Source organism: Carica papaya, chromosome 4 (genome assembly GCF_054855325.1).
Source record: "Carica papaya isolate Zhongbai chromosome 4, ASM5485532v1, whole genome shotgun sequence".
Taxonomy (NCBI): Eukaryota; Viridiplantae; Streptophyta; class Magnoliopsida; order Brassicales; family Caricaceae; genus Carica; species Carica papaya.
In genome coordinates, this window is record NC_142312.1 from 2,016,383 (window position 1) to 2,038,595 (window position 22,213).

The 22,213-nt window shown below is 32.9% G+C and overlaps 3 protein-coding genes and 1 non-coding gene across 8 annotated transcripts; 2 read left to right on the forward strand and 2 right to left on the reverse strand.

The window, feature by feature from the left end:
- Positions 1 to 1,380: 1,380 nt before the first annotated feature.
- On the reverse strand, positions 1,381 to 3,878 carry CYCD5;1 (cyclin d5;1). Of its 2 annotated transcripts, none has more exons than XM_022052182.2 (5): positions 3,341 to 3,877; positions 3,132 to 3,218; positions 2,740 to 3,034; positions 2,526 to 2,659; positions 1,381 to 2,371 (listed from the first exon to the last, which is right to left on the reverse strand). In XM_022052182.2, the coding sequence occupies exons 1-5, from the start codon at positions 3,647 to 3,649 to the stop codon at positions 2,150 to 2,152; spliced, it is 1,047 nt and encodes a 348-aa protein (XP_021907874.2). In that variant the 5' UTR covers positions 3,650 to 3,877; the 3' UTR covers positions 1,381 to 2,149. The 2 variants fall into 2 exon arrangements, with proteins under 2 accessions (XP_021907874.2, XP_088073398.1); XM_088217272.1 differs by having other exon boundaries at positions 2,192 to 2,371; positions 2,500 to 2,659; positions 3,341 to 3,878.
- Positions 3,879 to 9,543: 5,665 nt separating this feature from the next.
- Positions 9,544 to 9,617, forward strand: TRNAV-AAC (transfer RNA valine (anticodon AAC)). Its single transcript has one exon. It is a non-coding gene; the product is annotated as a tRNA-Val (tRNA).
- A 1,878-nt stretch (positions 9,618 to 11,495) lies between these two features.
- Positions 11,496 to 14,913, forward strand: BT4 (BTB and TAZ domain protein 4). 3 transcript variants are annotated; one of them, XM_022052476.2, is made up of 6 exons: positions 11,496 to 11,755; positions 12,733 to 13,017; positions 13,449 to 13,579; positions 13,695 to 14,001; positions 14,107 to 14,420; positions 14,593 to 14,913. In XM_022052476.2, the coding sequence occupies exons 2-6, from the start codon at positions 12,763 to 12,765 to the stop codon at positions 14,726 to 14,728; spliced, it is 1,143 nt and encodes a 380-aa protein (XP_021908168.1). In that variant the 5' UTR covers positions 11,496 to 11,755; positions 12,733 to 12,762; the 3' UTR covers positions 14,729 to 14,913. The 3 variants fall into 3 exon arrangements, with proteins under 3 accessions (XP_021908168.1, XP_021908171.1, XP_021908170.1); XM_022052479.2 differs by having other exon boundaries at positions 14,158 to 14,420; XM_022052478.2 differs by lacking the exon at positions 11,496 to 11,755 and adding an exon at positions 12,127 to 12,290.
- A 785-nt stretch (positions 14,914 to 15,698) lies between these two features.
- FH6 (formin homolog 6) lies at positions 15,699 to 21,987 on the reverse strand. Of its 2 annotated transcripts, XR_002541225.2 has the most exons (5): positions 20,292 to 21,987; positions 19,993 to 20,192; positions 18,164 to 18,405; positions 16,906 to 18,075; positions 15,699 to 16,557 (listed from the first exon to the last, which is right to left on the reverse strand). XR_002541225.2 is itself a non-coding variant. In XM_022052243.2 (4 exons), exons 1-4 carry the CDS (start codon positions 21,773 to 21,775, stop codon positions 17,281 to 17,283), a joined length of 2,721 nt encoding a protein of 906 aa, XP_021907935.1. In that variant the 5' UTR covers positions 21,776 to 21,987; the 3' UTR covers positions 16,675 to 17,280. The 2 variants fall into 2 exon arrangements, 1 of the variants encoding a protein (XP_021907935.1); XM_022052243.2 differs by lacking the exon at positions 15,699 to 16,557 and having other exon boundaries at positions 16,675 to 18,075.
- Positions 21,988 to 22,213: the final 226 nt, after the last annotated feature.

The window sequence follows — 22,213 nt, forward strand, 5'->3', positions numbered from 1 at the left end:
TTTCCTTCCCTACAATTAATTTTTGAAATTTAATAATTATTACGATTTAGTCCATAATTTCTTCTTGTTATAGTTTGGCTCCTTAACTTTTGTTTCAAACATCTAATTTTTTTTGTTATTTTTATAATAAAAAATACAAAATAATTATAGTATATTTTATACTTAAAAAGCAATTTAAAATAATAATTTTGACAAATTAATTATTAAGTAATGGTAATTTTTAAAAATATTTAAATATAACATAATTATTTAAAAAAAAATTAGACGTCTAAATGGACAAACATAAGACATTAAATTAGAACTAAAAAAATATCATATACTAAATTATTATAAATATCAAATTTCATGAATCAATTTGATAAATTACTCTGAAAATTACAATTCCATTATTCAATTGTCAAATTGAACCAAATGTACTAGGAATTTATTGAGGAAATGGACCCAAATATAAATACATTTGTCATTGGAATTATGATTGTTGTTTTGATTGGGAGAAGTAACTTCCACACTGAGTGACACCCATCTTTAATATGTGTTACATGAAAAAATTCTTAACATAGACATAAACAAATATATATATATATATATATATCTTTATGCTTCTAGCCAACTTACATATAGATGTCGCGTTATATGCATACATGATGTACGTACGTATGTATGTATGTCTGTATGTCTGTATGTCTGTGTGTGTATACATATATGAAAGATGCAAAAAAAAAAAAGGAGGGTATGCAGAGAGGGGAAGTAGAGAGTAAATGCAGAGGACTAAAAATAAAATGGCATGTAGTATGCCAGACTGGAATTCCTAAGAACTCCATGAAGGCATGTGAGAGAGGTGGGGGAGGGTCTGACACCAGTTTGCCATGAATCTCATGCCATTGCCAGCCATACTTCACCTTCCCCCTCAAAAACAAAATTTACCAACTCCTAAATCCATCATCATATGCCTTTTTGGGTCCTACACCCATCAATTGCAACAACATTCTCAATTAATTTCTTCCTTTCATTTTGTTAATTTTTATTTTTATATCTAAAATTTTTAGTGTTTATACGTTGGATTATCCTTTATGTCTAAATATAATATGAATTTCGTCAGTCACATTGACGAAAAGCAAAGATTAAAAAAATTCATGAATGCGGAAAAAATTATAGTATTAGATAATAAATACTAACAAATTATAAAGTTCGATTTGATACTAAACGATTTCTTTCAAATTATCTTAGTATACGAAAGATTACTTAATCGACACTAATGAATACTAAAACCACGCAATAATGTTTCACTCGAAAGGGTGGATATTACTTTTTTTCAACGAACAAAAATTGGGTTTAACTGTTATTTTGCAGCAAATTCATCAAAAAGAAAACCCTCAAATATTCCAGGCAAAATCAAATCACATTCACCTTTTATATATACTTTTCAAAATGGCCCAGAATGTAACACAGATGTACCAAAATCAAACAAAACAGTTTTTCATTCCTCAATGCTTTCAGCCTTTTGAAAGACACAGGGAAGCATCTCACTACCCCCCACCACATCAAAAGGTAGGGCTTCAACTGATGTATACATAAATATATATTCTCTGTCACGACATGAAAAAATTAAAAAAGAAAAAACCCCAAAAAAAAAAATCAAAGGGAAAAAGAAATACAACAGATTGGAAGAGTGGGTGAGCAATATAGTAGGTGGTGCATTCATGAAAGCAAACACTACAAAGAATTGACTATAAACAAACAGTCTTCAATGGCTTTCTGGCAAGCAATCTCTTCGCCTCTCTTCTTCCCTCCTTAATGGCTTTTAGACTTCACTAAGTCTCTTTCTTTTTCTCTTTCTCTCATATGATCATCATACTCTTTTGGCTAAAGCTATCACTTCTTCTGTTTATTTATTTACTTTCCCTTTTCATCCTTGTCTTCTTGGTTGTCACCGGGCTGAAAATTTTTGTTTGGTATTGGAAAATGGAACCTCAATCACCAACTCCAAACTATACCATGACATGGTAGATAAAATCCATTTAACACCTATAATCAAATCTAATAACAAAGGATTAAATTCCTTTCCCTGTGAAAAAAGCTGGCTGCTATGTAACCAAGTCAATAAACCCACACACCAAATATTTCCTTAGAGGGAAACATCAAACTCCAATCAGTCCAACGTCCGACAGATTTTCTTTACCGGGCTGTTTTGATCCAACTCACTGAATGTGAGCCGCCTCTTAGACCCGGCTCCAGATGCTAAACAAGAACTCTCAAGAACATCAGTTGAGCTACAGTGTAGTGTTGACAACTTTGGGGAGAAAACTTTAGGTGTCTTGTACTCCCCCATCTCTATTTCCTGCATTAGATTATAACAGGAGAACACACGTTCCTGCGGCAAGTTCAATTGTAAGATGAATTTGTATTAGTTAAAGAACAAAATGCCATTATCAACAATTTAACAAAGCCTCTTCACTCTTTACTTTAAAAAGATAAGACAAGTTTACAAAAGAGAAGTACTTTATAATCCGAGGAGAAAAGCTCACATTTTCTAGAGATACCCACGATGAGATCACTTCCATCTTGACCTTCATTTCTTTTGTTGTTAATTTCCTGGAAGATGCAGCAAGAACTGCAGCGGCAGCAATAGCCGATGGCCGATGATTCATAAGATTAATCTCTGAACCAAGGTGACCCAGATTAAGTACTTAATCAATTTAAAGCAATCATCAAACATCTAGATATATGTTTAAGGATTACCCTTTGGAATAGCCAGGATAAGTTCCACAGCTTTAGACACCAGTTCTTTTAGTCTAGCTTCTTCACCACAGAACTTGAGAATAAAGAAATGCAAATAAGCAAAAGGAGTGACTGAACTCATCTTCCATTCCAAAGTACTCAACACCAATAACTCCATTCTTTGAATCACCTTGTCTTCAAAAACATAATCATCTACTGCAAATTCTGATAAGGCTGGTACTCTGCACTCCTCCATTTTGGCTGCTAATGATAAACATGCTACCGATAACAATCGAATAGCCCACAATTTCCCATCCTATATCAACATCAATAACATCATCCAATAATCACCCAATCATAGGCAAATATAAAACCGCATTACATTGAGTTAGTTCTGTTTCTGTTTTGCTTACTTCAATGGATCTTCTCGATAGAAATCGATCGAGGAAAGTGATGGAAAGATAAGCCGTATGGTGCTGAAATCCAAACACTGCTCTTGTCTGGATCAAAAACAAAAACAAAAAAAAAAAAAAAAAAAAAAGGCCACAAACTTTTACAAACAGAACTCGATTATATAAAACCCCAAACAAGAAGAAAAAAGGATTTAAGAAGAGAAACGAACATTGAAAATCCATTCAATTGCATCCAAACGAGCACATTTGAGCCAGCTAAGGCTTGTTCTCGAACAATCATCGACCTTCATTCTCGAACCGAAACTCATCGTCTCCCTCTGAACCAAATTCTCAATAAACTCACCCTCATTCTCCGCCACAACAAAACACGGATTATCACAATAAATACTGTAAACGGGTCGATCATCATCTTCTTCTTCTTCTTCTTCTTCTTCTTCATCTTCGCCATCGAAACAGGCTTCGGTTTCTCGGCAGAAGAGACTGGAGGGAGAAAAGGAATGGTTATTAGCGTCCGCCATCGAAGCTTTCCTCCGCACACATAAAGGAAACTCAGAATCTAAGAGGCGAAACAAGAAATTGGTATTTGTAGGAATCAAGGACCGAGTGGAGACAGAAGAGATAGGATTGAGAGAAGAAGAGAGTGAAATCCGGGTAAGAGTGCGGGTTTGGTGCCGCCAAAATAAGCGGATGAGAAAAAGAGAAGAAGGGCGTTATTTTTAGCGGTTACCTTGAAAACTATTAAGTATAACGCTACAGTTGGTGTATATAATAAATAGTCTTACGACTTATGAACTACAGCTGTCTTTCCAAAATCTCTCTCTCTCTTCTTCTTTTTTTTTTCCCCACCCCCTTAAATATTTAATTAATTTAATGGTACAATTATGAAAAATATTATTATTTTAATATTTCCCAAATAGAATTCAAAAATATTTTCTAATAAATATTTTCTAATAAAAAGGTTTATTAATTTAAAAATATTTAAAATCCCCACTTTATAAACAAATAAGGCACTTGAGTGCAATCATATGATAAACTGCAATACAAGACAATATATTAGTTATTATTATTATTTTTTTTTTTTATCTATTGTGATGTTATACACATATATATACACACGCATACGTATGTATGTATGTGTGTGTGTGCGTGTGTGTACTTAAATTAAGAAATAAATTAATATTACATTTTTTGTTTTTAATTGGTTGTGTATCAAGATAGAATACTGTACTGCTTCGGTGGCATCTTGGTGAGTGGTGACTTTGACCGAACCAAATTAATTAATGTTTTTATTTTAAAATTAATATTTAAATATTTAGAACGGGATTAGTAATTCAGGGGCTCAATTGTAAATTTGTCAAAAATTGTGTGTTCAATAAGTACTTTTGGAAATTTTTTTTTGTTTTTTTTTTTGCATGAAATAAACCAACACGTGCTGATTTTCAGATTTGAAACTCTTAACTAATTTATTTTTAATTACAAACTAAAATGTAAATTAATATTTAAAAAATACTCCATGCTTACACATATATTTTTTTATATATATATACTACTAGACATATGAGAATTTATGGTGCAGGTGACTCTAACTTATGCCAGAATCAATCTCATGAAGCTTTTTTTTTTTCTTTCTTTCTTTCTTTTAGGATTATGAGGTTTTATATACACACACACACACATATATATATATATATATATAGAAGATGAGAGGACACAAGATCCGAAAACTGGACTATAAATATATATATATATATATAATTAGTAAAAATGAGTAGAATCCATGCATATACAAACTCTATTATATATATGGTCCAAAAAAGAACATAACGAATCACTTCATACAATTTGAAGATTGTGTTAGATTCTTCGTGGTTTTTAGCTTATTTTTTTAACTTATCATGTATGTAATTAAATAATAAATAAAAATTTTATCATTTACTTATCAATTTTTATAATTTTACATTATTTTTTTTAATATTATTAAAAAATTAAAATTACTCTTAATGCAAAAATAATAAAACTAGATTCTTGTTTTTCTACTAATTGTTAATACATTTTATTTTCTTCCGAATATTACTAGAGTTTAAGATAATCTTCCTACCATAAAATTCAAATTTATTTATGGTTTAACTTAATGTGAAAAAAATAATAGTAATATATTTTTTTTTATAAATGTTATTTTCTTCTTTAATTTAAAAAAAAAGTAATTTTTTTATTATGTACTTACCAAAATATGTATCTTTTTATAATAAGAATTTATCTCTTATACATTAACGAAGAGTTATATCTTTTTATAAAAGAGTGTTGTATACATTTTTAATTTTATACGACATATATAAATTTAGATAGTATAAATATGAGACAATAATAACGCAATTAAATAAGTTCGGATTGAATTTAAATAAATAATGAGTTAGATGTTTGACTATTTTTTTAATATTTTGGGAGCAATTAATTCCACTTAAGATTGAAAGGAAAAATAAATAATTTATTATTATAATTAAAATTTTCAATCAAATTTGATGTTGACTTTATAACTTTTGGTAATATTGATTTAATAATTACTGTAAACAGTAAAATTGACTAAATAATCACAATACACATGTGTTGGGTTATGACCACAATAATATACATTTAAGTTATAATGATTTTGGTAATTGTAATCATATTAATTGTTAAAATTTTTGTTTATATTTAATTAATCTGAATTTTCTAATTTTTCCCTTAATTAACTCCCGTAGTACAGTGTCATTAAAGTTTTCCAAAGGGAAAATTGCAAATATGACCCTTACCTTTTGACTATTTTTAATTTATTGTTTAATATTTTAAGTTTTTTCAATTAAGTCCTCCAATTTTTTTTTTTTTTTTTTGTTTTTATTCTTTCTAAAATATTCTCATCAATTAACATATTTGTTAAAGTAAACAGGCTTTTTCGCATTGCCATTATCGTAATGATTTGAGATAAAATTAAATCAAATATATTTACATTATTTAGATTGAAAGGTATATAAAGCATAGTTTAAAATATAAGAATTTTGATTTGAATTTTTTTAAGTTTGAGTAAGATTTTAAATCAAACAAACATATATTATGTTATGTGAGAGTTTCGAATATATATTTTTTAATAAATAAATTACTTTTATGCTATTTAAATTATTTGATATTAATATTTTAATGTTTAAACAAAAAATAAATATAAATTCCTGTTGGAACTAATTCATTTCAAACATAATCAAATTATACTTTTGGTAATATATATATGTATATAGAGACTGAAGAGTATACATTTTCAATTACTATATATGAAGAATTTGTAATTAAAAAGTGAATTAGTACCTTAACAATGCCATACACAGTACAAATTATGTTCACGTATATAATTAAATTAGTAAGTGTTATTATGTTTTATATGAAATTAAAAATTAAAAAATCACTGTTTTATATATAATTAAATTTCAGTCATACTTCCATCCCATCTATTTTTTTTTTTTCAAAAAAAAAAAAAATAGGTTATAATGAAAAATTAACAAACTATTAATTATAGATGAATTTATATTAATGTTACTATAAATAATACCAAATGAAAACAAAGGGGAAAAGTAATAATAGTTCATTGACGCCCACAATGCCATCATAATTTATTCCCCCTTTTATCATTTCATTATAAGTTATTTATTTATTTATTATTATTATTATATTATTAAAGAAAAACATGCTTTAAGTTTGTCATAAGTCTCGTGCTATTTAACAGTTTATTGTAACTCAATACATCTCACAATCAATTATTATTATTTAACAAAAAAAAAAATTAACGTGAAAATAATCTATTTTATTATTTAAATAATATATTTAAAATAATATATATATTAAAATAAAAAAAAAATATTTTAAATTTAAATAAAAAAAAATGGGATTTTTATGCATTATAATTATTTTATAGTAATTAATATAATTAAGAAAAATAAAAAAGGGCCCACCTACAATTTTGGTAGAGTTAATGAGATTTTGTAGGACAAAAAGATTTGGTACAGTTAGGACCATCCCTAATTTTATGTATGAAAAAAAAAAATTAAATTAATTGAATATTGATGATGGTATTATAATGCACGTGATGATAATTGCGGGGAGGGGGTGGGGGGACTGGGAGGAGCGTCTTCACGTGTGAAACCCTGCCCCACTCCACTCTGCTTTCATGAACAACAAAGACGCTCCTCCTCTATCTACTTCCCAAAGTTGGCCTCCCTCCCACATTGTATTATCATATTATTATTATAATTATACTTATTAATATGACACTATTTTTTTAATTACTCGGTATTGAATAAAAATATATGTAACGAAATATATTATATGTTAATATTTATATTTTCTATACTATACTTTTGTTGACCTTGGATAGCATGATATATTCATTTCATACTACACATTTTGTTTGGACTTGGACTCCTTCTTTATATTAGATTATATATTATATACATGGGCGTGTAATGTGTAACAGTTTGGTGGGTGTGGGTATGCTCGGGTCCGAGTGCAAAGACTGAAGCTTTGAATAAATTTGGAAACCCGAGATGGTCAACCGGTTTGACTGGGATACGATCTGGTGTCTTTGCTTGCCAAAATTGCAGACTGGGTGGGGAAAATCATGGTTTCCTAAATGATATTGGATTTGGATGGCATCAAATTTGATGTTTGCCTCTGAACATACCCATATAAAGAAGATTTAATTAATTAAACTTATTTTATTATAACTTAAATTAATTCCTGTAACTTGGCACAAATGCTCTGTAGTACGCGTAACTGATGAAAGACGGAGAGATCTGAAAGGGATAAGTGGCTGCGCCATCCGACCCACCAAGAAGTCAGTTCACAATTTTTTAACTGATATTATCAGTAGTTTCTCGAAGATTCTGAAATAAATACAAATTCACCTGTGTGTATGTATGTATATGTCAGAATGAATATACATATATATATATATATGTGTGTGTGAATGATTGTGTTGTAATCTTTGGGCAGTACCGGGCTCCTGAATGGGCATGCTAAGAAAGTAGAAAATAATTACTAGGAAGACAAGTAAGGAAGGTTAATTTGAGGAAAGGCTTCGATGTCCGACTGGTGTGTCAAATTGGTGAGGGGACTGACACGGTGTGTTTTCGAAATTATAGGTAGCAGAGGCTTATTACTCCTGCTTACTCGACCGCCTTCACTCTTCCATTAATATATATTATGTTCTTTCAGACTGAGCTGTGGAATGCGATAGATGGATTCGCTTTAGTATGAAATTTTAGATCGCAATATAGTTCTAGAGACGGATAATACTCTTGCTGTTCAGACCTTAAATAAAATTATTACTAATGAAATAATTTACATTAATATTAATTTTAATTATATTTTAACAATCAAATTTTAACTTATAAAAAATTTAATTATCAAAATACAACATATCAATCGTAACAAAAATTAATGTACTGATTATTTGATAAATCATACTTTTTATCGATTTTCTAAAAATTATCACTTACAGCACTTCTCTTTCTCTGATATATGTGTACTGCCTGAGAGTGATTTTTATTATATGTTATTGTTTATTCCTTATATATAAAAATATATATATATATATATATATATATACATATATTAGCTTGCGAGGAGAAGTATAATGCAGTTGACAATGGCGATGATAGTTTTAAATTAGTTAAATAAATTTATCACCAATTTAAATTTTATTAAAAAATATAATTTATTATTTTCTAAAAGTGTTATAAATTAATTATAATAAATATAAATATTAATTTATTAATATGTTAGTAAAATTATTATAATTAAATTAATTTAATTTTTAATGAGTTTCTCACATTTTTAAAAAAATAAAATATTATGTGTTAATTATATTATCTTATTTAGATAATTATACGCAGTTAAAAACTTTTTTTACCGCCAAAAAAAAAAAAAAAGGCAAAGGCAAACAGCTGGAATGTAATAATGTCTCGCTCTATATTTTTTTGGTACTTGAAGCCGCAAAGAAATTTAAGAAAAGTATTTAGAGTCAACTTGATTATTTTATGTATTTGAGTTTGAATTTTGCTGAATATATTATTTTTTAACAATAAAAGTATTACATAAAATAATATGTGTAAATTTTATGTTAATTCTTATAAAAAGTTAAAATAATAGTCACATATGTTACCATGTAATAATTATGTCACTGTAAAATAATAATAAAAAATGAGCAATGGTGAAAATGATTTTACTTTTAAGTAAATAAAAAAAAATAAAATTTTCACTTGATATGGTAAAAGTACAACAATAGTAAAAATTATTGATAGTTGTATATGTGAAAATAGTATGTAAATAAATAATTAAATATGACAATTTAATTTAAATTAGGAAAATATACCCATCTTGTCAACAACAAGGTGTCGTGGTGTAGTTGGTTATCACGTCAGTCTAACACACTGAAGGTCTCCGGTTCGAGTCCGGGCGACGCCATCTTTTATTTTAAATTTTATTCTTCTACTGGGCCACATAAAGAAATGTTTTTTGGTTAACAGGACATGGTTCCTAACTTTTGGGCCGAAGCGAATAATAAATTTATTTTTGGGCTAGAAATGGAAATCGCATTTGGGTCTTATTGGACCAGAAAAGTAAATATTGAATTTCTTTTCAGGGTTGCTTTCGCTCTGTTATGCTATGCGCAATCTCGTTATACGGTTTCGGCTAACTTGAAGTACCACATTCGATTGTCGTTGAAGTAACGCGCGACAGTATGCAACAATGAGGTTGAATTACGAGCGATTATCTTCACTTGCAACCACCGCTCTATAAATTTTTTGCGTATCCACTTCAACTATATATGATCTTTAGAAATTTTCTGATCCCATTGACAACCTCATAGCTCAGCCAAGTATAGTGATCTTATAACTCGCGAATCGCTTCAAAAACATAAATAGTACCCTGACCTACGAATTTTTTATAATCGTTCCGAATTTACATTCTGCAAATGTGCTATAAATTTTTTTAAAATTTCTTATGTCGAATTAAATCTTAAACTATATTATGTAAGTGATTTTAAGATTATATTTAGTAAAAAAAAAAAATTCAATGGAACTAAAACATTGTACTCCAAATAAATTTAAATGTTTGAAAATTTTATGCTTAATAATTATATATGAGGTTAATTTTAATTTACTTTTAAAAAATATTTTATGATTGATTAATTGAATTAAGTATGTATATATAAATGGTTCCCAAAATAAATTCATTTTTTGACCTAGCCCAAATTATCAATTTAATGTAACGCAATCAAATATGTTTGTAACAAATTGAGATTTAATTCGCCTCATAATTTATCCCTCAACACTAACCCACTCAAGCGTCATATGCTTTGTACCGAGCAGTTAGAAGATTTTTCCTTTTACTGACACGTGTACGCCAACAGATAATTCCCACGTGCATTTATAATTCAACGCGTGTCTTTTGTTGATATCCCAATTCCCAACGAATCACGATGTCACCAAACTACATTTAAAAAATAAATAAATAAATTACATAAATTTAATTAAGTAAAAATAAAATAACTTTTCGTATATTAACAATATAGTTTTTAAATATAAAAATTCTTTGGCTAAAGAACTTAAAAAAGTGATTTCTGAAATAATAAATTGAATTGAAATAAAATATTAGTCTTAAAATTATATCTTGTAGAAATTTTATAATATATACTCATAATTTATAAATAAATTTTTTCTTTGATTTTAATTGAAGTTTTTTATAGAAACAATAATTTAACAAGCTTTTTTTATATAATAATTATTAATTAAGGATAATATTTATTAGCCACCGAATTTTAGGCAGACAAAAACTGACACACATCCAAAACTGCCAGATAAATATTAGCTGTCTACACCACAATTTTTTTTTTTCCCCGTTATTTCCTTTACCAGTATGGCAGTGTGAAAAAAAAAAAGAAGGAAATTAACATTATCCACGTGTAAATTTCACCGTGGCACGACAATTAAAAAATAAATTAAAAAATTAAGACTGAGTGAGGAGGAGCTGACGTGGGACGGATAACGATCGTCGAAGTGAAGGCTGGGAAAACATAATAAAACGCGGGAAAGCGCGTGAGTCGATGATGACAACGATGATCCGACGTGTACATGAATCAGCGGAAAGAAGGATAAATCTCGTACGCTCGTTTTGATTATCTGGATCGTCATCATATGACGACTGACAGATCGGCGGTGTAAATTTCGTTTCTATTTTATTAAATTATTGTTAAAATTTCCATTCTACATATAAAAAAAAAACGAATTTTTGTTTTTTAAAGTTTTAAAAATCGCAACAACATATAAAAGGAGGAGTTCTGCAATTCTCTTTCTCCTACAAATCTCCCACAACGTGAAGCTTGCTTGCACCAGAAATTGCAGTCGATATTTTTTTGTGTTTGGATAATTATTGTTTTCCGGATATCGAATATCGTCTTTAAAATCGCGAGGGAGCAAGCAAGCAAGGAAGCGAGCCGACAGTATTTAGTGGATTGATTGATTGATTGATTTAAGGAGGAGGTGATTCTCGCGATTTTGCTCTCGATCTGCTGCGCATTAGGAGCTCAAATAAGAGAACAGGTATCTCTTAGCGAGATTTAAGTCTCTCTCTAATGATGTTATTCGTTTGATTTTTAATGCTTTTTGGTGTTTTCCTGCTATAATCTTGATGATTCTCTATGGCCAAAATGATTTTCTTTTTTTTGTTTGGTTGTTAAATTTCTGAGTTGTTTGAGGTGATGGAGGTGACGGTGATGTTGTTGAAAATATCTGGACGGCTACTTTTTTCTTGCGTACGCGAATTGTCAAATTGCGGATACTTCCAAAAACTAATTATGGTTAAAAATTCTCGGATTGAAAAAGAAATATCTGAAATTAACTCTAAATTATTGCACATGTGGGGGAAAAAGGCAATTGAAATGACTATATAAGATGGATGGATTTCATTTGAGGCGGCACATTTCTAGTGGCATTTGCTCTGTTCTATTGTCGATTAGTTCCCAAGTTCGATACATCTCTATAGCCTGCGTCTCTAATAATCTACACTTCTCCAATCTCTGGATTGTGTTTTTTTTTTCCCCTTCTTCGTCTCTTTTGGCAACTCGATCTAATATTGGTAAGTGGAAGAAGATAAAGCTGAAAATTTCGTTCTGGGTAGCTTAATTAATGCCTTTAATGAAGGCTGATCGTTGTTGGATAAGATTTGTTGTTTCAAACTAAAAGTTCGATAAGAATTTAATAACTATATGAAAGCTGGTCGTTGTTGGATAGAATTTGTTGTTTCAAACTAAAAGTTCGATGATAATTTAATAAGTATTACGAAGGTTTTCCTCCCCGTCAAAAATTGCTTTTCACAAATCTGATCTGGTTGCAATGCGAATCTGATCTGTTTTGTATGTAAATGGCAAATGTGCTTTATTTAGAAGTTGTATTCGCATCCTGTCCATTAATCTATGTTCAATATGAAATTAACGCCGATTTAGAACGGATTCTGATTTCATGCCTTCTTATAAAACAGAAAATTTATGCTTGCTTTTTCTTCTTTTTCTTTTTTTCAGAAAGAAAGCTGAGAAACTGGTGCTATAAAGATGGAGAATTTTTGTGAACAATCTTCCCAACCTGTCAAGAATTCACCTCCTTTGCCTCCTCCATCACCTATTAGATCAAAAGTTGATGTTCATAAAAAGGGGCTGATCATCAATCCATCAGATCGAAGAGGACATAGCTCTGCCTCCACTGCCACACAAGATTTATGTGAGCGCCTCTTCAATGAAGGATACAGAGCAGATGTCACTATTAATACTGATAATGGTGGCGTCATCTATGCACATGCTAATATCATTGTACGTTATTGTACCTCTTTTTATGATAGTTAGAAATCTACTTCATTTGATTGGTGGGGTTTATGTTCAAAAAACTGGATTATGACCCCCAAACTGGTGAAAAGTCATGTAAATTAAGCAAGGAAAAACTTGGTCATAAAACATTGGTGTTTTTGCACCACTTTATTATCCACCTGATTATGATCGTATTGCTGACTTAAACATGATACTGTAACTAATGCGAGATCTTGTCTGTTATGCACACACACACACACACAACCTCTTTTGCTGAAGGCATCTCATTTACTTCTCTGATTAGTTCCTCTACTTTTTTGCCCTATCTAGGAGGTTGAGTCATTAAATGTAGAAATTATGGTATTTATTTGGCAAATCCACATGTTATGTTGAGCAAAATAATCATATTCTGTGTTAATCTGGATTTTGCCTGACAGGGAACGGCTTCTCTTGTAATTAAAGGCATGTTAAAGCAAACAAATAGATTAGGTCGCTGGCGATCAATTTCAATCCGTGGCGTTCCAGAAGATGCAGTTCGAGCTTTCATTCGGTTCTTATACTCTTCCTGGTAAAACTTTAACCTATGTGGCTGTTATTTGTGAACAATCTTTCCAGTTTTGGCATTAAGTGTTCATGTCAGCTTCAAATTGAGAGCTAATCTTTTTCTGGTCCATCTTTTCTAGTTATGAGAAGGAAGACATGGAGGAATTTGTGACATCTCTGCTGGTTCTTTCGCATGTGTACGTAGTTCCTCAACTGAAACGAATCTGCGAATGGCACCTAGAGCATGGTTTGCTTACCACAGAGAATGTAGTTGATATTTTCCAACTTGCATTGCTCTGTGATGCTCCCAGACTTGGCATCATTTGTCATCGTATGATCCTAAAGAACTTCAGGGATGTTTCTGCAACCGAAGGTTGGAAAGTGATGAAGAAGAGCCATCCAGTGCTTGAGAAAGAACTTTTGAAGTCTATGATTGATGAAGAAAAGGTAAGCTTTTTCCCATTTCACTCTAAGTAGCTCTTCTTTAATGATTTCCCCTCCTGCACCCCCCTTACAGATTCTGATACGGAGTTTGATTGAATGTATTTTTAGATGCAAAAAGAGAGGATCAGAAAACTGAATGAAAGAAAAATGTATTTGCAGTTGTACGATGCAATGGAAGCTCTTGTCCATATATGCAGAGATGGGTGTAAGACAATAGGACCACATGATAAGGATTTTAAACTGGATCAGGCACCTTGTAAGCACGCAGCCTGCAAGGGACTGGAATTGCTTATACGCCATTTTGCTGGCTGCAAGTTGAGAGTTCCCGGCGGTTGTGTTCATTGCAAGAGAATGTGGCAACTCCTGGAGCTACACTCTCGTCTTTGTGCCGATTCAGATCTCTGCAGAGTTCCTCTGTGCAGGTGAGCCGATTTATGATTTTTCTCCCGAACTTTACCTTGAAGAATTATTAGATATTTCTTATTTCTTAATAAATATTTGAAACGAATCAATACATCTTTTGGGTCTTATAATTTATTTGTGTTCTCGAAAGACTTGATAATTACTAAAAACGGCTGGATTTAACCATTTCAGGAATTTCAAGGAGAGGGTTAAAAAACAGAGCAAGAAAGATGAAATTAAGTGGAAAATTCTTGTAAAAAAGATTCTGAGAGCAAAGGGAATAGGTGGGTCGCCATTCTTTTCATTGGCAAGCTCCATCTCTCTGTGATAGTGAAGGCCTGAATCTCTTAGACCAGCTTCAATGTAGATTTTCTTGTAAATTGCCTTTTCTATAAGAGAAGAAAAATGGCAGTTTGATTGACTGTATTCTTTGTACTTACATTATGCCAAATCATGAATGAAGAGAATCCAAATCACCTTATTTCTAAGTGAATGGAATCCAACATTGACCCACGTTTGGTTTGATCACCCTGTTCAATTTTCATATGAGACAAAATATCTTCTCCAGATATTTGTAACGAAACACTATACATCGAGTTGTTTTTGTCGATTGCTAATTGTTTTTGCTGGATCCACGATTGGCGATTCAGCACCGGTAACGTGGCGCCGTTTGCAGACAAATTAGTCGCTGTCGTCAACCAGGAAATTCATCAGCTGACAAACATCGTAAGACGTTTAAGAATATGATGTTAATAACAAGTTCAGAAAAATGACAAAGAGATTTATATACATATATATATATATAATGTTTCAAATATTTATTTTTATGTTAATTATTTTCAGTTCTAAATGTTTGTGATACTTTTCTCAAACTTAACTTCAACCAACTCTTGTAAGATATGAAATCGTCTTGTAATTTTTTTTTTTTTTATATTTTCAATAATATAAATTAATTTTTTTTTAATTTTCATTTTATATTTACATTTAGTAATACAATATAAGAAATTTATGTTCATATTATAGTAAATTGTTATAAAAAATACAAAAAGAAAATAGAGATAAAAAATAATTAACCGGAACAACAGAGAAAATAGATTATATAAATAGTTTAATTACCTTTATTATTTTCTAATAAAGGTGTTAAAAAATTAATCAAAATTAGGGATGTATATTTTCGAGTTTAGTTTGTATTTAAATAAACTAGTTTAGATCGAAAATATAAAAAATAAAAAAAAAAATTATTTTAGTTTTATTTTTTATTAATTGTTAATGAGCAGATTAAAAATAAATTCAGTTAATTTCGGTTCGATCTTTGGTCCAATTATAACTTAATGAATACTTCTGGTCGCAACCAAACTTGACTAAAAAAACCAGATAGGACTAGACTACACAGTTCGTTTTGGTCTTCTATGCCCTCCAGATTACCCAGCTTAGCTCAGCCCACATCCCTAACAAAACCCACAACCCCAAATGCTAAATCGGCTAACCCACCCTACTCTCATACCCAGTTACTCATTCATGTCTTCGTTGTCGACTTCGAGATGCAGAGCCTCAGAGTTGAGTGAATCTTAAATCTTTGCCTGTCCATCGTATGTATTGTTCTAAAACTTTAAAGCCATTGTCGAAAACGAGTGAAAAAGAAAATATTAAGACTTCAATGAAGGTATTTTGATTAAGAAACAAAAGTGAGCAGTCGATGCTAGTTTGCGATAATGCCGTGTCGTTTTCAGCTTGAAACGCGGCTCGTTTTACTCAAAAAAACGCAATAGTTTTCCTGTTTTCTTCTGTGCAGTCCCACACTAACCGTGCGCAAACGGTAATGGCGGAATGGAGATGACGGAAGCACATCCTTCTTGTCTTTCTCGGGTATGGTTTTAACAATGGCATTTTATCAATCATTTGCTGCTCATAAGATCGATGGAATAGTATTTTATATACAGGGTAGGTTCAGTCTGGCAAGGCCATATCCACTGTGGATATTCAGCATTTTGTGCTGTAATTGTTTATTGTTGGATTTAATTTCTTCTTCTTCTTCTTCTTGTCTTAGCGTACATTAGGTTCACGGGCATTTATTTGTAGACCAACTTGCAGCAACCTTCTAGTGTTTGATGAACATGCTTCAACGTCATAATGTTAATGTCTTGTTTTCTGTTTTGCCTACAATAAACAAACATTACATTTATTGACTTCATAAATACCCACAACCAAAAATTATAGGAACCTACCACAGAAAACCATCTGGAAGTGGGAAAAAAGAAAGCATCAAGCTTTAGATAGATAGCTGGAGGAAAATCCTCAAAAGCTTCTAGTCTTTTATTAGTAAATGATAAAATAATTGCAGATGTCTCAACTTCATAAATACCATCAAAACATGTATAAGACTATATGATCTAAACGAGGAAACCTACTCTAATGCATATGTTGGAGCAGACCCAAAAGAATAAAGTATATTTTTTCCCTCCGATTTTTTGAGAAAGAATTACACCGAGGAAACATTGTTTATACCTGCCAAAATTTCCCCATCTTTCAACAACAATATCTTTCATTGTCCTTGTCTATTCTTGGTAAACAAATTCTGTCTTCTTATTGTATGTGAACAGTATGTGTCTGCAATTCTCATGAGCTTTTCTTTCAGGAAGAAGCTGGAACTTGTTCATAAAATGTCTGTCTTCCCGTGTAAATTTGGACTTTCTTCATAAAACGAAGACTTCTTACGTGGGTTTCGTTGCTTCTTCATCATCTTACTCCTTGATGTACTTGTAACATAAAAACAAATAAAAAAACTCTGCTGTTGCTTCAATTGAAAATGAGCGTATCTATAAACCATGGGAGTACGGGTGATAGGATGTCTTCCAAGCAATGCATCATATTCACATAATTTCAAGGTGATGAGCTTTCCTCGTCTGAACTTCTATCTTGTCTCACATTATACCTGTTGAGAACTGGCAAGGGAGCATTGGCAGATATTCTGAAGGATCTTGCAGAACCAACCATTGTTCTTTCCTGCATCCTGCCCACTTCCTTGCAGACATGATCCAGCACGGAGAGGAAATCTCTAACAATCATGAAAATTCTGAAAGGATGGGCTTCCTCCTTTGCTGCATCCCCATGAAAATATTCAGTAACCTCTTTCACAAGCAACAAAGCCTTTCTTTCATCAGACTTGATCTTAGCAATATCTTCTTCAGCCTCTTTGAGAAATATCTTCATTGAATTGAAGAATTTCCCTGACATACCTGGCTTCTCAAATTGCAAAACTTGTCGTACTTTCTCAAGGCCCATTTCAAGCTTTGATACGTAACTGCTCAAGACATCCGAGTCCATCCCTGCTGCCTTTTTCACATTGCTTAGGTCCCTGCTCAACCCAGCCACAACCTGCAATCCTTGCTTCCTGAAATCATCCTCTTTCATGCTGGACTGTGTTTTATTCTCAAGGTTCTCATTTGTAGAGTCAGTACCTGCACCTTCAGATCTAATAATTTCCTGGACAACAAAGTGGAGCAGTGTTGTCTTCCCATCCGTTCCTTTTACATCTACAAGTTTCAGGAGTGTATCAAGCTTAAAAGCTTTGGCATCACCACGATTGGTGCCAACATTCATCCGGTTTCCTGTCCTGAGAACAGCTTCAAGGAGTTTGAGGAACAGCCTGCTGTTCTTCAGTTCCTCGCTTGCTTCCTAAGAAATAGGACATAAAAGGAATAAGCTTGGCAAGTTAGCTGAAAAAAGTTAAACTTCATCTACGATGAAATTTTAGGCAGCATACCTCCAGGGTTTGAAAAGACTTTCTGAGGTATTTAACTTCTGTATCAAAGTTGGCCCTGTATAGCATTGCTTCTACTCTTCTAAAAGCAAATGGGATATCAAGAACTGTCTTGAGGAAACGTTCTGCAGATCCTAGTTTTGAGATATCACCACTGTACTCCCGAAGTTTTATTTCTTCCTCTTTTGTGGGAGCCATCTTCACGAGTGTTTCCAAAAGTTCAGCACCCAAACTATCTGGATTACCTGTTGCAAGGAAATGGACATTGCTGTTTATGAAACATAGATGAAGAATCTGGATCTGCAGTATTTACCATGATAACAATTTCACTTTTTTGGAGGGATGGGGGGAAGGAGTAACATTAACTCTCAAACAAACTCTTCTGTTGGATAAATTGATGCTGAGGAAAATAAGTAAGATATTACTAGTATAATTATAAATTAAAGTATTAAGTTTTGTTTAGTTATGAATAATATTTTACTGTTTTTATTAGCTTAGTTAGGATATGTATTTAGATTATATGACCTAGTTCTATATGCACTGAATTTGTTAACTTGTGACTTTCTTTTTGTGTTAGAATTTTTTTTAGAGCATTATAAATTTCTAATGCTATAACTAGCAAGAAAGCCAGTCAATTAATAATGTTATATTTGATAACTATCATCTTTTGTTGGACTCCAATTAATTTTTCTAGTGGATTCTAGGTTTCTTAAGCTTGGATTATATCAAGTAACAATTTCACAAATATTGACTGAGATCAAATAAATTCTATTTTGCATTTTCTTGCCCTACACCATAAAGTTTCATCAAATCCCAATATGATGTATAACTATGGTACTTGACAGTCATAAATCGGATTACTGGCATTGTACTGCATGAAGGTTTCTAGACTTGAATTTTTGAATTAAATAAAAGCTATTTCAAGGTTGCCTCATAATATCTAAAGAGATATAGAAAGAGCTACAACAAACAACGTTCTAGGTATAAATAACCCCGATAAACCCGACAAAAGTGATAATCCAGGTCCATGTTTCCTCCTAAAAAAGGAAGAATCTAGGAACTATTGCTCGAAGCAGGAGAGGTGTAACAGATATTTAAGGAAATGATTTAGGAGATAACTAAAAAGAGGTGTCTATTTGATTGGTGGCTGTCCAGGCATCTTTCTTTTTTAGAAAGAAAAAATGGGGCTGCTTCAAGAATCTTAACGTGGATAACCATTTTGGAAGCCATTTGGGTTTTGGAATCTGGCTAGACATCCAAACGCAATGTTGGTTAGTAGAGGATACAAAATTTACAACCTTGGTTTTATGCTTGTTTGTAAGACTGTTATTTTGCTTGTGGTGTATTACTTACAACCTTGGTGCTTCGTTCTCCTCTTTATACCATTGATTCATAAATAATTTATCATAATGATGCTTATAGCATGAAAATGCTGAAATGCTTTTATAGTGTAACACGAATGATTATAGTGTATTAATTAAGCTTCCCAGCAATTATTTCTATCTTCAACATATTCATGCTTCAAATTGAAGATGCAAGATTAATTATTCCTGGCCCCAGAATTTCCCCTGTGAGAAATTAATAACCATCTTACAGATATTTCAACAATTGTCTGTTTAATTACTTTTTCTTAGCTGAAGGATCTATGAGCATTTTACCCAGGATGGCCAAAAGTAAATCATATCTATGGCAACTGGTAAAGCTAAGCTGAAACTGTGAAACGAAACCGCGCTTATTCTTTTTTTTTTCTCTGTCTATGCAGATGTAGAACTTAATTACTGATATAAATATAACAAGAAATGCTTTAGAAAATGGTAAAAAAAATTGCTTACCGTCTAAAAGTGCTTCGGACACTTCATCTCTTGTTACATTCAATGCCCTCAAAAGTATAGCAATGTTCTGTGACTTCTTTGGATCCAACACTCTGTTTTCCTGCTCAACAGGAGGTAGAACAGATCTTCTTATGGGTTCCTTTGGCACTGAATTGGTGGAATTGCAGCCAAAAAGAGTCTCCATCATGTCCTCATTTAATCTGCAGAGACATGGAAATATGAATCCCAGAATCAGAATCTCTGTATTTCTCAGAGCTTATATATGAAAAGAGCTGTTTCTGGAACAGATTTTTGCTTACTGAAACGAGCTTGATTTGAGCTGGTCCCACACCGTGGCTCGGTCTGACGTTGCCCGTACTTTGTCCCAGTGCAAAGGCTTTAACTTTGGTTTGCCTCCATCTGGGTCGTCTCCTTCAGTCCTCTCCGACGAACTGGGTACTTTCTCAATGTCTTCCACAAGTCTTGTTGGTCTCGAACCCGAACTGCTGCTGCTCTTGGGGCTCGGTGTTTGGGACCGTTGCTTCGGCAACGAATTGACAGCCACTGTAGAAACGTTTGTCTGCCTGTTCACAATTTTCCTATGTGAATATGATAACAGAGCAGGCGGTGGTGGCGGCGGCGGAGGAGGAGGAGGAGGAGGAGCTGGAGTTTTGGTGACTTGTGTGGATATATTGCTGTTGGTAAGCGCCATGTTTGGTGGAGGAGGTGGTGGTGTGAACTTCGGCTTTTTGGGTGAATAAGTAGCTGCTAGTGGGCTCGCCGGTGCATGAGCTGTTGCTCGTGGCAACGGTGGCGGAAGCGGCGGTGTTGATGGTGGTTGCTTGATCGAGGGTATAATAACATGCTTCATTTCCGGCGAGGAAGCTGAAAATCTCTGTTTCGGCGAAGTTCTCTTCGAGTGAGGGACAGAGCTATTGACATGAACACCGTTATTCACGTTAACACACCGCGAAACTGGCGTGTAATAAGTTTCTTCATTGCTGACTGTCGAGCCTTGTGGCGTGTAAAACGCCGTGTCGTGACTCTCCTCGTCGGAGGACGACATTGCAGACGGAGAATTCCCTGTCGGCGGGGGCTTAACCAACGGCGGAAGTGGCTGCAGCTCGGGACTAGGACGGTATCGATCCGATCTCTTGACAGAATTTAGCTTACGATATGGCGACCCGTTGGCTCCAGTACTTTCACCGTTGGGTTCACTGACCGATCTCCTGCCGGGCTCAACAGTCCCAATGTAAAGAAAACTCGATGGCGGAATCCTAGAATCCTCATGGGAGCTACGGGAATTGCCTATGGCTCCTCCGACGAGCTTCTGTGTCTCGCTGGGGTGCTTGACCCTGTGACGATACAAAAAGAATGCTAGCGCAGAGAGCATACCGAGAGTGACGATCCCGACTGAGACGGCAATCGCCACTCTCTTCGCCGGCTTTGCTGGCTGCGTGGCCGCCGGGATAGGTATGCTGCCATTTGCCGGTGCTGCAGGCGGTGACTGGCTCTGATCCGGGTTCTGCCCGGATGGAACCTCTGGGAAAAACGGCTGGTTCGGGTTAGGAAACGCCGAATTGTCCGGCGGCGGAGGAGGAGACGATGACTCTGTGCTAGGTGGCGGGGCAGAACTAGCCGGAAACAACGGCTGATGCAGAATTCTCCTGTGGAATTCAGCACTCCGAACTGTTTCTTTAAGTGGGAGGATAAGAGCACTGCTGCCGGTTCTTGATGTAGGAATGGTGAATGAAACAAAGACAAAAAAGAAGAGATTGAATTGATGATGCGCAGGAGCTTTCATGGTGAATTTTGCAGAGATAATCTTGTGGTATTTTCTTTCACTAAATTCATCTTCTGTGTCTTTTTTTTTTTTTTTTTTTCTTTCTCTCTTCTTCCGTCTCTTTTGGGTTCTTTTGGAAAATGCTCAGTGGAGTTAGAGAGAGAAAGAAAAGAAAAAAGAACGAGAGAGAGAGAGAAAGAAAGAGTGTGAGATGGGAAGCTTCTTTTGGCTGTAAGATCTGGATGCTCCAGTAGCTGACGTTGGCAGTAATAGCCGCTTTTTTTTTTTTGATTTATTTATTTTTATCTAATCTTTAATGTAACTTAATTATAACAATTATTAATTTATTAAATTTAAACTTTCAGAAAAATATAATTTGTAAATGCAAATTTGGTCAACCCGAACACGTAAATAATTAGTTTCAATAAGTGACTTTAATAAGATTAAACTAAATTTTCT

Excerpts from the sequence above, each read along its gene's own strand:
- BT4 (XM_022052476.2), top strand. The coding sequence starts at position 12,763 with ATGGAGAATTTTTGTGAACAATCTTCCCAACCTGTCAAGAATTCACCT. Across the intron at positions 13,580-13,694 it reads CGGTTCTTATACTCTTCCTG|TTATGAGAAGGAAGACATGG; the intron begins GTAAAACTTTAA and ends CATCTTTTCTAG. Across the intron at positions 14,421-14,592 it reads TGCAGAGTTCCTCTGTGCAG|GAATTTCAAGGAGAGGGTTA; the intron begins GTGAGCCGATTT and ends TAACCATTTCAG.
- FH6 (XM_022052243.2), bottom strand. The coding sequence starts at position 21,775 with ATGAAAGCTCCTGCGCATCATCAATTCAATCTCTTCTTTTTTGTCTTT. Across the intron at positions 18,406-19,992 it reads GTCCGAAGCACTTTTAGACG|GTAATCCAGATAGTTTGGGT; the intron begins GTAAGCAATTTT and ends TCCTTGCAACAG. Across the intron at positions 18,076-18,163 it reads AGTCTTTTCAAACCCTGGAG|GAAGCAAGCGAGGAACTGAA; the intron begins GTATGCTGCCTA and ends CCTATTTCTTAG.